The sequence below is a fragment of the Alosa alosa genome, chromosome 8 (genome assembly GCF_017589495.1).
Source record: "Alosa alosa isolate M-15738 ecotype Scorff River chromosome 8, AALO_Geno_1.1, whole genome shotgun sequence".
NCBI lineage: Eukaryota > Metazoa > Chordata > Actinopteri > Clupeiformes > Clupeidae > Alosa > Alosa alosa.
The window spans coordinates 22420667-22434616 of record NC_063196.1 but is presented as its reverse complement, the minus strand read 5'-3'; the positions used below and the strand labels follow the sequence as shown (position 1 = coordinate 22434616).

General features: G+C 44.0%; 1 protein-coding gene across 2 annotated transcripts; it reads right to left on the bottom strand.

Moving 5' to 3' along the window:
• Nucleotides 1-1157: 1157 nt before the first annotated feature.
• Nucleotides 1158-13527, bottom strand: slc2a12 (solute carrier family 2 member 12). Of its 2 annotated transcripts, XM_048250294.1 has the most exons (7): nucleotides 13435-13527; nucleotides 12446-12565; nucleotides 10595-10962; nucleotides 8766-9798; nucleotides 4895-5017; nucleotides 3151-3283; nucleotides 1158-1887 (listed from the first exon to the last, which is right to left on the bottom strand). In XM_048250294.1, the coding sequence occupies exons 2-7, from the start codon at nucleotides 12534-12536 to the stop codon at nucleotides 1797-1799; spliced, it is 1839 nt and encodes a 612-aa protein (XP_048106251.1). In that variant the 5' UTR covers nucleotides 12537-12565; nucleotides 13435-13527; the 3' UTR covers nucleotides 1158-1796. The 2 variants fall into 2 exon arrangements, with proteins under 2 accessions (XP_048106251.1, XP_048106252.1); XM_048250295.1 differs by lacking the exon at nucleotides 12446-12565 and having other exon boundaries at nucleotides 13435-13524.
• Nucleotides 13528-13950: the final 423 nt, after the last annotated feature.

Sequence of the window (13950 nt, the reverse complement as noted above, 5' to 3'; positions counted from 1 at the left end):
ATCACATAACTGCAATCGTAGTATCACTTAGCGTATACCCCTGAGTCAAGGCTTTGTCAAGCCTCGATATGTCTACATAGCCTAGATATGTCTAACGTGCTTTGTAGTATACCCCACTGGCTTGTAAAACCTTGCAAACACCAGAACGTTGTTGGCATAGCAAAAAGTCTTGCTAAAGTACTTACTATTCCAGATGTGTTCCAGACCCAAACAGAACTACAAAGAGCATATCCTGGATGGCCTCAGGGAATGACATGTCACACTCGGAATGATTAACCTCACCTGCTTAGACCAAACAAGTAGTGCCTTGTTCCTCAGTCTTTTGAGATACTGAGTTTATCAGTATCTCTAGAATCTAGAATACTGAGTTTATCCTTGTTTTCCCCTGTACAGACCCCCAAAAAAAAAAAAAAAAAAAAAAAATCAACAACAAAGAAACCATAAACAATACATGGAATGAATTTTTGTTGATGCTTTAGTTGTGACTCACAAATCTACAATTGGATGTTCACTGAGCTCTAAAACAAGTTGTGAATTTTCAATGCTGGCACAGTTGGAACAGTCATGTCCCACACCTCACCCGTCATCGTCCCTTTTCTCCATGAGACAAGCGAGGCCTCTTGGGGTGTCTTTTTGAGACACAACGTCTTTGATGATCTGGATTTTCCAAACCTATTCCCAACCGTCATTACATAACAAAACACACAGGAATGTCTGTAAGGATCTGCTCCACACAGGCCCATGCATCAACAACAGCCATTTTTGTGCAAAAAAAAGATCCATCCATTTCTGCCTCGAAGGTTAAAGAGCACTCAACTAGCAACTACTGAAATAACTGGCACAAAAAGACCATCTGTGATTAAGTAAGAGGTGTAAGTAAAAGGTGCATTTAGGTCACTACAGCAGCAAACTCAGGAGGAACACACACACACACACACACACACACACACACACACACACAATCTCAGTTAGCAATCTCAGGATGGGCAATTTTTTCCTGATACGACCCTGACAGTACACCCTTATCACACACATAAAGATAAACACCTCAGGATGAAACTCCTGCACATACATTGTCCCAAAAAAAAGTCATTGTGTGGACACACACACACACACACAGACATCACCTGAGCAGCAGCGTCTCCTTGTGACCCCCAAAACACAACAAACAAACAGAACTGGCTGTTGACTGTCCCAATCCAAGCCAGAACCATGTCAGGTTTAATCCATCAACCATCCAGGTCCCTCCTCCACACCTTGTTTAATGCAGAGGTGGAAAAGTCTGGCTCTCTGGAACTCTTCAGCCAGGTATCGAAAAACCACCAATTACCAACCCTTTCCTTTGAAAATTATAAAACAACAATGTTTTTTAATACTTCAAAATAACATTTGATAAATGAACCTTACAATTTTCAGTAGCCATAGGTATGTAGATTTGAACAAAATCTATGGTGCTTGCGTTTCTTTAGGAATCCGCCGTCTTGGTTGGTATAGAAATGAATATTGAGTGACACAAGTGGTTGGAAATACGTGATGGTTGGTAATAGGTGACGTTCCTATAAATCAGCTATTTAGTGAGAGCACCCGTAGAGCAAAGGTAGAACCAATACATGGTAGGACTTTTACTTTCTGAAGCCGGACTTCTCCACCTCTGGTTTAATGACATCACATCACACCTGTCCTCTGATGACATTACATCACACCTGTGCTCTGACAACGGAGAGCATCTCCACCCACCCCACCACCCAAAAGTGTCCACTACAAATTAAAGGTCTCTGCTGTTTTGAGGTGAAAGGTTATACTGAGGTCAGCGTTTTCACTTCCTGAGGCCTTGAGGTGTCGGTCCTTGAACTTCGCCATGGGCACAGCCTGTCCCGGAGGTTGTTCCTGGGAGAACAGTGAAAATGGAGAAAACAGGAATGTCTCCATAGCGACCACAACAGCGTAAGAGAACACTGGAGTGACGCAGCGCATTCTGCATACTATATGTTGACCTTTGTTTCATGTGTACTTTTACGCATCTGTTTACATTACATTTAAGGCTAAAAGAAAATGTTTTAAATAAAAGGCTTATCACAAGTTAACAAAATGTAAAATGTTGACAAACTACCTGTAACATAAAGCAATACTAGGAGATAGTGTTAGGGCTGTCAAAATAACTGATTAATTTCAATTATTTAATTAATTTGAGAAAAAATAACTGATTAAAAAAATTTGTGCAGATTAATCGATTCCGTATGACTTTTGACCCCGAGCCGTTCTAGTCAGTAAAAATTAGACTGTAAAATGAAGGAGAGAGAAGAAAACGTGCTGCCTGGATCATTGATTGGAACATTTACTTTTAAAAAACTGCCTGATGGTATAAAAATAAAGTGTTAAAAATAAAGTCCTCAGCAAGGAATTTGCATATCACCGGAGTTCATCAACTCTATAGTCGCACATCAATGCAAAGAAATAAGTGTTGACATTGAGGGGAGTGTTAATTTATTTTCATTGTGTCCCCTAGGTTATATCTGTGGCCTGAAATGCCTTGTATGTGAAAAAAAAAAAACTTCTTCCCGAAGCACTTTTGAATTTATTTCCTCAGCATATTAGGTCAGATCATAGATTATTATAGCAATTATTTAAACAGTGAAAATAATAATAAAAGAGTTTTTGAACTTTAATGTCACTAATGCTGATTATTCAATGATTCATTTGAATTTAAATATTTAAAATACTTTCACAGCAAAAATTATATATGCGATTCATTTAGATTAATTAATCACAGAGTATGTAATTCATTAGATTATAGCCCTAGTTTTTTTACTAATCAATTAAATATACTACATATGTGTATGCTCTATTTTTAAGAAGTAGGTAAATCCCATGGTTGTGAATAACGTCAGCGTGTTGATGAGTGTGATTGGTTTGGTGTCTCACTTCATGGTTGTGTATAACGCCAGCGTGTGGATGAGTGTGTTTGGTTTGGCGTCTCACTTCATGGTTGTGTATAACGTCAGCGTGTGGATGAGTGTGTTTGGTTTGGCATCTCACTTCATGGTTGTGTATAACGTCAGCGTGTTGATGAGTGTGTTTGGTTTGGCGTCTCACTTCATGGTTGTGTATAACGTCAGCGTGTGGATGAGTGTGTTTGGTTTGGTGTCTCACTTCATGGCGAGCTCCTTGGAGATCTGCTCAAGCGACCTGCCCTTGGTCTCTGGGATGAAGAGGATGACGAAGATGAGAAGGACGAAGCTCATCACTGCGTAGCAGAAGATCACGTTGGGCAGGCCAATCTTCTCTGCAGGGCGAGAGCAATGGGGTCAGTAGGGGGCAGCAGTGACATCACCAGTGTGACCAGTTCTGCAGACTGACTAGGAAGACTAGCGTTACAGACACTGCCGAGTAACCGGGATTACTGATATCAACAATAAGTGGGTGTAGCTAGGATTTGTGACATTACCAAGTGCATACAGCTGCTTGCTGTGCCGGCTACCGCTGCTCTATTTACTTTATATTTCCTTTGATGTAACACGCAACATGCATACGCTACATTTCCTACACCCAACACACGCCCGCACCTCACTACTGAGAACTGACTACTACCTGCTTATACATTAGTCTAGTGTTGTTATCGTTCATTTTCGTTGTGGTTTATAAAATAAACCCTCGTTATTGTTAAAACATTTCACGCCTCCGTCCTCTATCACTGTCTGGTTGCCCTAGGCCATGATAGTGTGTTTGTGTGTAGGGTGTGTGTGTAAGCAAAAATATCAGTAATAAATCTATAAATAGCCTGGCCTACTTCAATCAAACATCCACTAGAGCAACTAATCTGTTCCTTGTATGTGCTTTGAGGGAGTTTGGACCAGTCCTACTTGAAAAACCAGATTTAGAGACTCTGACTTTGCCAGAGCAGCCCACACTGTCTGCTATGGCTACACCTGTCTCATTCATATTCAGCTCAATGACTCTGGGCCTTTTTGGTTATCTTGGCATGCGTCATAATCCGCAAATTTACTTGCTTCTTTACATGTTTCTTTACTCCCTCTGGCTACACGCTACAACGCTACATGCCTAAACGGACCTGTTCAATGGCCGCGCTACCATGCTTATCTTTTGCCAGTTAGGCAACTGGATGTTCCATAAACCAGAGGCCATAAAACCACTTCCCATATCTTGGCACTCCAGACTCCTCTTCACAGACAGGAACCAAGTCCTGCTTCTGAAGTAGCCAGTCATGGTGATACTGCGTTTAGCGCACTGCGTTATTTGTGTGTTTCAGTGAGGTAGTGGATCAGCATACAAATGGATATGTAGGACATAAATAGTCTCTTCTCCCCCCCCTACGTCTAAAGCAGCTCTTGTAGGAATGCTAGCCAGTCTGATCTCGCCACAGTACTTATCGGCACCACAAGTTAATAGGGAAAAGGTCGAACTGATATATTGATTTAGCTAATCTATCTATTTATGAGACTTTCTGCTGAGAATGCAGAACTAGCCGAGTAACGTTAGCTTTTAGAGTTAGACTGACCCGCGGCTGATATCGTTACCTTAGAGGGAGATAAGGCCCTGAACACACACACACACACACACACACACACAGAGGTGAGAAGCTCATAAAGGCTGGGGTCTGATTGCTTTCTACACAGTGTGTGTCTGTGTGCGTGTGTGTGTGTGTCTGCTGTTTGTATCATAACTATTCATTATGTAAGATGACGTATTATATTTGGCTCCCATAAAAAAATGCCAAAATCTTACATAATGAATAGCCACAGTCCTAAGTGCTACGTCAGGATGTGTGTGTGTGTGTGTGTGTGTGTGTGTGTGTGTGTGTGTGTGTGTGTGTGTACCTGTGATGGTGAGGAAGGTCATGGATATTATGAGGTTTGTTGTGTGTGTGTGTGTGTACCTGTGATGGTGAGGAAGGTCATGGATATGATGAGGTTTGTTGCCCAGTTGAAGGCGGACACCACGGATACAGCCTTCCCTCGGATCCCAGTCGGAAAAATCTCACTGAGTACCACGTATACCACTGCGGAACACACACACACACGCACACACACAGAGATTAGTAGGTGGTTCACGTGACATGGCCTTTTTGTGGTCCTGAGTGTCAAACATAAGTAAATAAATGTGGTTATATTGTTCAGAAAAAGCTGTTTTATATTAACATACAGTATATAGACCATTCATGCCAGTCTTCCTGTTTTTATCTTTGGGGATAAGAGGTCCTTCTTCATTCAGTAAGTATAATAACATCTCAAGGACACTGCAAGTTTACCAGGTGAGTTATCGCTCATATTTCTTTCAATAAATCAAGTATTTCCAGCACTCCTACTTCACTACCCCTTTTCACTGTCTTTTGGTGTGCCCCATTTTACTGGAAAATGTCAAAAGTAAAATACTTTTGTGTCTGATTACAATGCAGGATGTGTTTTAAAATTATCTGAATACATTGTTGAATGTGTCTTTTAACAGATATGAAGAGAAACTCAAAGGGTGACTACAAGCTTTCAGATTGAAGCCCTCCATTGAGAAGAGAAAAGCTCAAGGAGCCCAAGTGCTGTGCAATATTTGGTGGCATTCTGTTTTACACAGATGTGATTTAACAGTGAGCCTTTATGTGATATACCTGTCTTAAACTGTTTTTTGTTGTTTGTGAAATACATATCATACACATTTTTACATTTAACAGATTGTTATGCGGTGTGAAATTATGAAAATAAAAAGGCTTTTGGGGCCTAAATCATACAAATCTCAATGGAACAGATATGAAATAGGGTCAGCAAAAGCCACAAGCATTTTCTTTCTTTTATATGAAGGTATGTAAAAATGAATATGAAGTTTATTGAAAGATTGAAGACAAATGCCTTGCTTTGTGTATTGATTAAGAAATATACTGTAAAATGTAATAAATCTACAGAAGGAAATGCTACATTTTGATGAAGTAATGATAGAAGATTATGATGCATTGACTCACATAAAAAATATATACCCCATTATAATTTTACACACTTACTTTCATGTTACTCCATATGATAATTTTGGTCACTACCACAACAAATGAGTAGCCTGGCCTCCGCCTGCCTACGTACTGTACTTCCGCTCGATTTCTTTTCCCTACAGTACTGCGTCTGGAACAGCTCTCATTCACTTCGGCAACTTGTCTCCGAACGAACCAGTGAACAGAGGGCGTTCCTGAGAGCGACTATGTTTAAGTTGCACGCCTATCAATATCGTTGTGTCCCCCGTGGTTAACATACGTCATTACCAAACGTTAGTGATTGAACTTCAATGATTTCAAACTTCAGACAAACGTCCACCAACCAGGAAATAAATGTTTGCCAATGGATCTAGGCCAGACTCTTTGCGACATTAGCTCCCTCCTCAACACCTAAAACACCACACACCTAAACTGGTAGGGGATCAACGGGCTTCTAGGGCAGCATGACAGCATTGGTTTGGTAAAATATGTTGACATTCAGAATGTGAATACACCATAGACTGTATGGAATGCGCACGGCACAGAAAATGTATCGACATTTATCGAAAATTAAGTAATCTTTGGGGTATGTCCATCGCAAGCGTTGATATCGCGATAACGATAGATTTTAGATATATCGTGCAGCACTAAATGACACACTTTCGTATGTGTGTCAAGCTCCTGTTATGTATAGTATGTTCAGAGCCAAGCGGTGAGACTTCGATCTCCAGCCTTTCCCCTAATCTTAATCTTAATCTTAAGCATGTAGACTTTGTCTAAATGGTAGCTGTTTTTCACCTAAAGCATGCGTGTCGATAATCAGAAAGGACTATAGACCCTTTCAACAGCATGAACAAACATGTGCTTTCCAAAGGCATTTCCCGTGGCACAGAAAACAACATTGAGCTGATCATTACTTGGGGACAAACAAAAATTAAAAAACATCTTTTCGACATTCCGTCGACTTTTTGTAAAGCATTAAAGGAGAATTCCGGTGTGATATTGACCTAAAGTGTGTTGAAACATGATACCGAGTGTGAACGTATGTCTCATAGCTCATCTCGGCTTGTCCCCTGCCCTTCTGCGCTTCCAGTAGCAGCAACTGGAATCCATGCATCTCCACTGAATTCTTTTCGGAATCTGGTCCCTTATCATACCTGTTCATTCGTACTCGTCTCTCGTCTTATCGTGACTAAAATTAAGATGGCGGCGAACGGTAAACTTCATGAAGGTACTGTCTGTATAAATCGTCTTGTAAATAAACTACCAGTGCTTTTTCAAAGTTCTCAATGTCTCGTTTTAAATGTCAAGGCCCTCGGAAGTCTACCAATGAAGTATGGAGCTACGTTGAGCCTCGTAAATGGTGTAAAACAGTGATTTATTTGCATGGCTAGGCCGATGCCTGAGGCACCCCCATCGAAAAACTGTTGGTAGCATCGGCTAACTAGCGCCAGATTTCTTGGCAGGGGACAAGCTAAGATGAGCTATGAGACATACGTTCACACTCGGGGCCAGATGTACTAACGCTTTTGCGCCCATTTCAGGCGTATTTGTTTCGCAATGTGCGTGTAAAATCATTGCGAGGTATGTACAAACAGGCCGCAATGATGTAAAAGCATAAAACTGCCTGTCACGGGAGCTGAAAGTGGCAGATTGCGATTGTCATGTCATGCATATGCATTCATGGGAGGATCCAGGGGAAAGTGGGAGTTTAGCGTAAAAAGATGGGAGGGGAAGAGTAAAAGCGCCTAGTTATGTATTCCGCGGTATGTACAAAGACTGCTCCTGAAAGCCGCACGTCTATTCTGGGCGCCTCTAAATACTTCCGCCTTGTAAAAGCAGGTGTTAATCCACATTGCAGTTCAATCGTCAATAAGAGAACCTTTCAAAGACAACAGAATCGCTATTTAGAACACCAGTTTTGTGGTGAAAGTATTTGTACTACCAAAAGCAACCTTAACTTTCGTTGGCCTTTCGCGATGTCTTACTTTCACTTTCACGCCATCATTCCTTAAACTTTGACCAATCTCCCATAGCCTACGTTGCACAAGTAGTTTGAGTAGAACTACTGATCTTCATTATCTCCCTGCTTGTTGACATCTTATCATGTATGGTATTATTTCATGATCGCTAAACGTTTGATTCTTTTAATGTTGTCACCAGTTAACTTCATTCAACTGCGCTTGTAGGCGCTGCCATTCAGTTTGTGGACGTCAGAATTGCGTTTATGGGCGGAGAAGGGCAGAGAAAGGCGCAGTTTACACTAAGGGTTGAACGATTGATAATCACGACGGAAACTTGGGTCTGACAGCGCTCACAATCTGCGGTGTGTCCATGGCGCTTGATAACGCCTTCGTTAATAAAATGTACGTACATCTGGCCCTCGGTATCATGTTTCAACACACTTTAGGTCAATATCACACCGGAATTCTCGCCAATTAATTTTGATTTCAAAGTAACGTCAGTTTTGATCTGTTTAAACCGGTTTAAACAGATTGAAAGGGTCTTTAGGATAACAAATCTTAGTACAGAGCTACAACACTTCTGCAGACTAGCGCAAGGGTCTATAGGATTACATCTTCTACTACAAGTGCTACGACACTGTACTGCAGACTAGAGCAAGAGCTTTTTGTAGTTGAGGTGTCTGAAGTTGTCGCCTGTAAAATATTACGTAGAAAGTACAGCTGTGTGTGTGTGTGTGGGTGTGTCAGAGAGAGACAGAGAAAGAAAGGGAGTGTATGAGTGTGTGTATGTAAAACTTGTGCCTATTAAAGGTGTTTTAGACACAGTTACTTACTTGGTCCAAGGCTGAAGGAGAAGCCTGCCACATACACCAGCAGGCTGACCAATGAGATCCACTTCAGAGATGAGGACACACCCATGTCTCCAGCACTCCGTCCCCCAGAATCCTCGGCAAGGCTCCAGTTTCCTTGACGCTGATCCGTCGCCTGTCTGCTGCTGTTGGTCCAAGCGGGGCTGTAGCTCCTACTGAGTTCACTGAGGTTTAGGGCGGTTTGGTACAGTCCCAGGGGCTCCCCCTTCCCCTGTCCCCAGTGGGAATGGTTTGGCCCGGGGTGGGGGGTGGGCGTCGGCAGCGAGCTCTGGCACAGGCTCTGCACCTGCGTGTGGCTCTGCGCGGTGGCGGCACCCAGCGCAGCCAGCGACAGCGTCATGACCCCGGAGCCCACGCACAGAAAGGCCTTGGGCCCCAAGCGGTCAACCAGCAGGATGGCGGGCAGCGTGCCGCCCACCTTGACCACGCCCAGCCCCGTGGAGGCCAGTGTGGCGGCCTGGCCGCTCTGGAAGCCCACGTGGCGCAGCACGGTGGAGGCGTAGGACAGCAGGTTGGGCTGCCCGGTGGCCTGCTGCAGGAACACTAGCCCCGCGCCCACCAGCAGCCGCTGACGCATGTTGTCGTGGGAACGGAAGAGGTCCAGGAAGCTGTGCTGCATCTCCCGGCACAGGGCGGCCCGGATGGTCCGAAGCTCCTCCTCCACGACGGTCAGCGCGGGAGACCCTGCAGCGCCCGGCAACAACCCGGCCGACGTCGTTGTTGTCGTCGACAACGTTGACGCCCCCCTAAGACGCTCCAGCACGGTGCGGGCTTCCTCCTCCTTGCCCCTGGCCAGCAGGAAGCGGGGGCTGCGCGGCAGGAAGTACATAGCGGCAGCCTGGGCCAGCGCAGGGGGGATGACGGCGGCGAAGGTGTAGCGCCAGCCCCCGGGCACCGCCACAAAGGCGTAGCTCAGGCCGAAGCCCAACAGCACACCCAGCACCACCATCAGCTCGTACAGGCACACCAGGCGCCCGCGCCATGCCTGAGGAGCCACCTGCACACACACACACACACACACACACACACACACAGAGTCATGTATCGTTACACAAACATGCAAACCCATACATCATCATCAGCTCGTACAGCCTGGTACTTGTAAACTATAGACAGCCATGTCGCCCCTGAGGGGCTACCTACACACACACACACACAAAATCAGCTCGTACAGACAAATCAGACACACTGTACACTATACACTCTGTAAACACCTAGGCTCACATAAGCCATGAACAGGAGGCAAACATTTTAAATGAATAATAATGTATTAATACTTAAATTAAATAAATGTCTAGGGAATGTGTAGCCTGGGAATACCCATACAACACTTGGGGAAATTTGGGATTTGCTCTGCAGGTCCGTCTGGCCAAGAGGCCATTGAAGCCCGTTTCCAATGTCCCTAAAACACGGACACGCAAATACAATCAAAGCCTCTGCTGGAAGTTGTATGTCAATTAACCTTTTCCAGCAATATTGTACCGATTTTTGATACCGAAAATGTACCTGACCGCAACTTCAGCACCGAGGTGCTTACTGAATCGTGATTTTTGTGTACCATTACACCCCTACAGTATATCTATTACACAGATATACCCACACACACACACACATACATACTACATATGTAGATTTTGTATAAGTTTGGTTTTAGTGTTTGTTAAGTACTTGTGTGCTTGCCTTCTGTGGTTTACTAACAGCTGAAGTATTCACAGCCCAGTTGAACTGAGTGACCAGTACCGATATCTACTGACCGCATCTACTGACCGTATCTACTGACCGTATCTACTGACCTCTGCGATGTAGAGGCAGGACGCCGTACCCGACAGCGCCACGGCCATGCCCACCACCACCCGTCCAGCCACGAGGGCGGCCAGCGAGTTCATGCACACGATCAGCAGGGTGCCGCCCACGGCCATGGCGGCGGTGAGCATGATGGCGAAGCGGCGTCCCCAGCGGTCGAGCACGGCGCCGCCGGCCAGCGAGAAGAGAAGGGCGCCCAGCAGCAGGGAGCTGACCACCAGCTCCTGGCTCTGGCAGGACAGCGACAGGGCCTCACGCAGCTGCAGCAGCGCCCCCGAGATCAGACCCATCTCGTAGCCCAGGAGCAGCCCGCTGACCGACGCCACCAGGGCCGAGAGGACCAGCACCACACCACAACCTGGACATGAGGGGTGGGGGGGAGAGAGAGAGAGAGAGAGAGAGAGAGAGAGAGAAGAAGTAAGGGGTGGAAGACAAAAAGATGGAAAGAGACATGGAGACAGGAGAAAGAATTGAGGTGGGGGAAAGAAAGACAGATGCTCAAAGGAGAAAGAGAGAGGGATACAGAGAGAGAGATGGAGAGAGGGATACAGAGAGAGAGATGGGAGAGGGATACAGAGGAGTGGAGGAGAGAAGCAGAATCATAGAGGAAAAGAGTGAATATAGAATATAGTTAGTCGTGTTCAGGTGTGCTCTTCATGCTGGTATTGTATTAAAAAGAGTCAATATACTGTAGTTAGCGATGTTCAGTTGTATTCATCATGCTGCTATTACATTAAAGGGTGAATATAGTTAGCGATGTTCAGTTGTGTTCATCATGCTGCTATTGCATTATGTAATTGTCTGCCAATTCAATTTCCTTAAAAAACAGTGTGTGTGTGTGGGGGGGGGGTGTTACATCTCTCACCAGACGCACTCTCTTAGACATGTCTGCTAGCTTTAGCTCCCTCACCCTTAGGTTTGCATATTGGCATATTTCCTCTGTTAAGCACGTAAACATGCATAAATGGCCTACTTTCCACGCTAAATCCCTGACTCCTTATTTTCCAACCTTCAAAGCGTCTTTGCGGCTGCCATGCTGGGTGGAAATTTCTAGCATAGGTTTCAGGATTACGCACACACACACACACACACACACACACACACACACACACAAACATTTTCGGTGATTGCATACTGTGCAAAGGACCACACAGGCTTGTGTGTGTGTGTGTATGTGAAAATTAACAAATAAGTGCTTGAATGTGTGAGGTTACATAATGTGTGTTACAGTAATAAGATAGTCATTAATGAGCAATATACACAAGATAGTGTAATCAGTGGTACAAGGTGTGGCTGACACAGCACAGAGGTACTGTAAGGCTCTCTCATATCACAAATCCAAAACACAGGCTCTCTCTCTCTCTCTCTTTCTTTCTTTCTCTCTCTCTCTCTCTCTCTCTCTCTCGTGATATATTAATGAATTGTGCCCCTATAAATGAAGAGAGAGGGACGTAAATGGACTGAATTCTATCCAAAGTGTCAGACGCACTACCACGGGTATCAAAACCAGGAGCACCGTTTTTTTAGGTGGCGATGCTACCGCTTAAAAATAGTGGAGACAGTGTATTGTAGTATGGTTCTGTTCTACATTTTCCAACAGGTTTTTCCTTTTTGTTATGCCAATAATTGTGTATTAAAGTAAAATTCCACTGCCATATTTATTTATTAACCACAATGTAGGTGACCATACTACAGATTAGTGCATTTAAAGTTCAAAGTGTACATGATTCATAGCCCTTAACCCCTACGCATAAGATGTATGCACATCATTTATCTAGAGCTGGTTTCCAGGCCAACCACTTTGCAGTGTCTATTAGTTCTGGTTACCATGGTCACACTACCTGTGCTGGTCTGCAGGAGAGAGCTCCCTGTGGAGCTTGAGGGTTTGGGGTCATTTGAGGTGAGGGTTTCGGACTCATTTCTGCCATCCATGGCTCCTTATAGTTCAGATGTTATTTGTGCTGAGGGGGCAAATACAGCAAATACAGCAAATACAGCAAATCGGTGAGAAAGAAGTTGAGATACCATCCCTAAGATTAAGAGAGCACAATGGCCCAGCTGAATAGCTCTTTGCAAGACAACCTCAGATGTAGTCCAGAAGACATACCTGCACACTAGCCTACTTATGAACAAAGAGGTGCCAGCAAATTCAGCAGATGACAGTGTGTTAACCAGATGGGCAATTCATATTGATTGAACTGTCTAGTCCACTAGAAGAGCTAACAATAGTAGCCTAGAGGTGATAATGACAGCATTTTTTGTTTATTTGTATGTAAGAAAACAATAGCTCAAACTACGAAAACCATGAACTTCCAAAGTGCCAGGGCTTGAAGCATGTTTTGGCAACTTGAAGAAGATTGCCAGTTGTAGGACAGTTACAGTCAGTTTCTAAAAAATAGCTAGCAAAGGAAACAGAAAATTGGCTGCTAATATGCACGTCTACTTACACCACAATTAACTGAGACGTCATCAACTGTGACTCCCCCATACCAGTGAGTACAGTATGCCGACAACAGTAGATGGCAAAATTAATCTTTGAGCTTTGCAGCTGCAAAAAAGCGCCGAGTAGAACTACTAGGTCCAAATATTTGCAAAACAAAGGAGCAAAACAGCTCCTCGTTTCCTTAAAATTACACATTTTAAAGCATCAGAGAAGATTATATTCATGGCTAACAGCTGTCAACACTGCATACAATCTAGCCTAGATTTCGGGACAGCTGCTATTCAAAGTTAGCGTTTTAAAATCGCAACATTAAAGTTTATTTTCATACACATATATGCTTGCGAAAACGATGCGCCAAGGAAACGGCAGCATTCGTTTGGACCTTACCTTCATGGATCAGTTTCTTGGTTTGGTCGCAATCATTGTTGTCCCCTGACTTTCTAACTTCGGCAGGACCCATTCCAGACTGTAGCCTAGTCTACCCATTGAGTCTACCCAAGCCTTGTTTTAGAGACGCCTCAAGTAGGGCCTATGACTAAACCACGCCCACTCCTCCACCAAACCAGAGGGATTGCCCTGCCCCTGGCAGCCCAATAATGCAAATTAGCTGCAAACACTCCAACCATGGGCATAGATTTAGGGTGGGACGCTAAGGACTAGTCCTAATCAAAATTTTGAGATGACAAAATTGTCCCCACCAATATTTTAGCGAACTTACAAGTACAAGAAACGTCATTGATTGGCTGAAAAGCATGAGGTCGCAAAAACAATGACTTCAGACTTGACTTACGACTCCACTCAAAAGACTTCAGACTTGACTCGAGCTTCGAGACTCCTGAACAAGCTCTATTTCATGCAATTATTGCTTTTTTAAAATCTAAATGTATTCATGTATTTCTATTT

Excerpts from the sequence above, each read along its gene's own strand:
- slc2a12 (XM_048250294.1), bottom strand. The coding sequence starts at position 12,536 with ATGGATGGCAGAAATGAGTCCGAAACCCTCACCTCAAATGACCCCAAA. Across the intron at positions 5,018-8,765 it reads CTCCTTCAGCCTTGGACCAA|TGGTATACGTGGTACTCAGT; the intron begins GTAAGTAACTGT and ends TGTGTTCCGCAG. Across the intron at positions 1,888-3,150 it reads TCCAAGGAGCTCGCCATGAA|GAACAACCTCCGGGACAGGC; the intron begins GTGAGACACCAA and ends CTGTTCTCCCAG.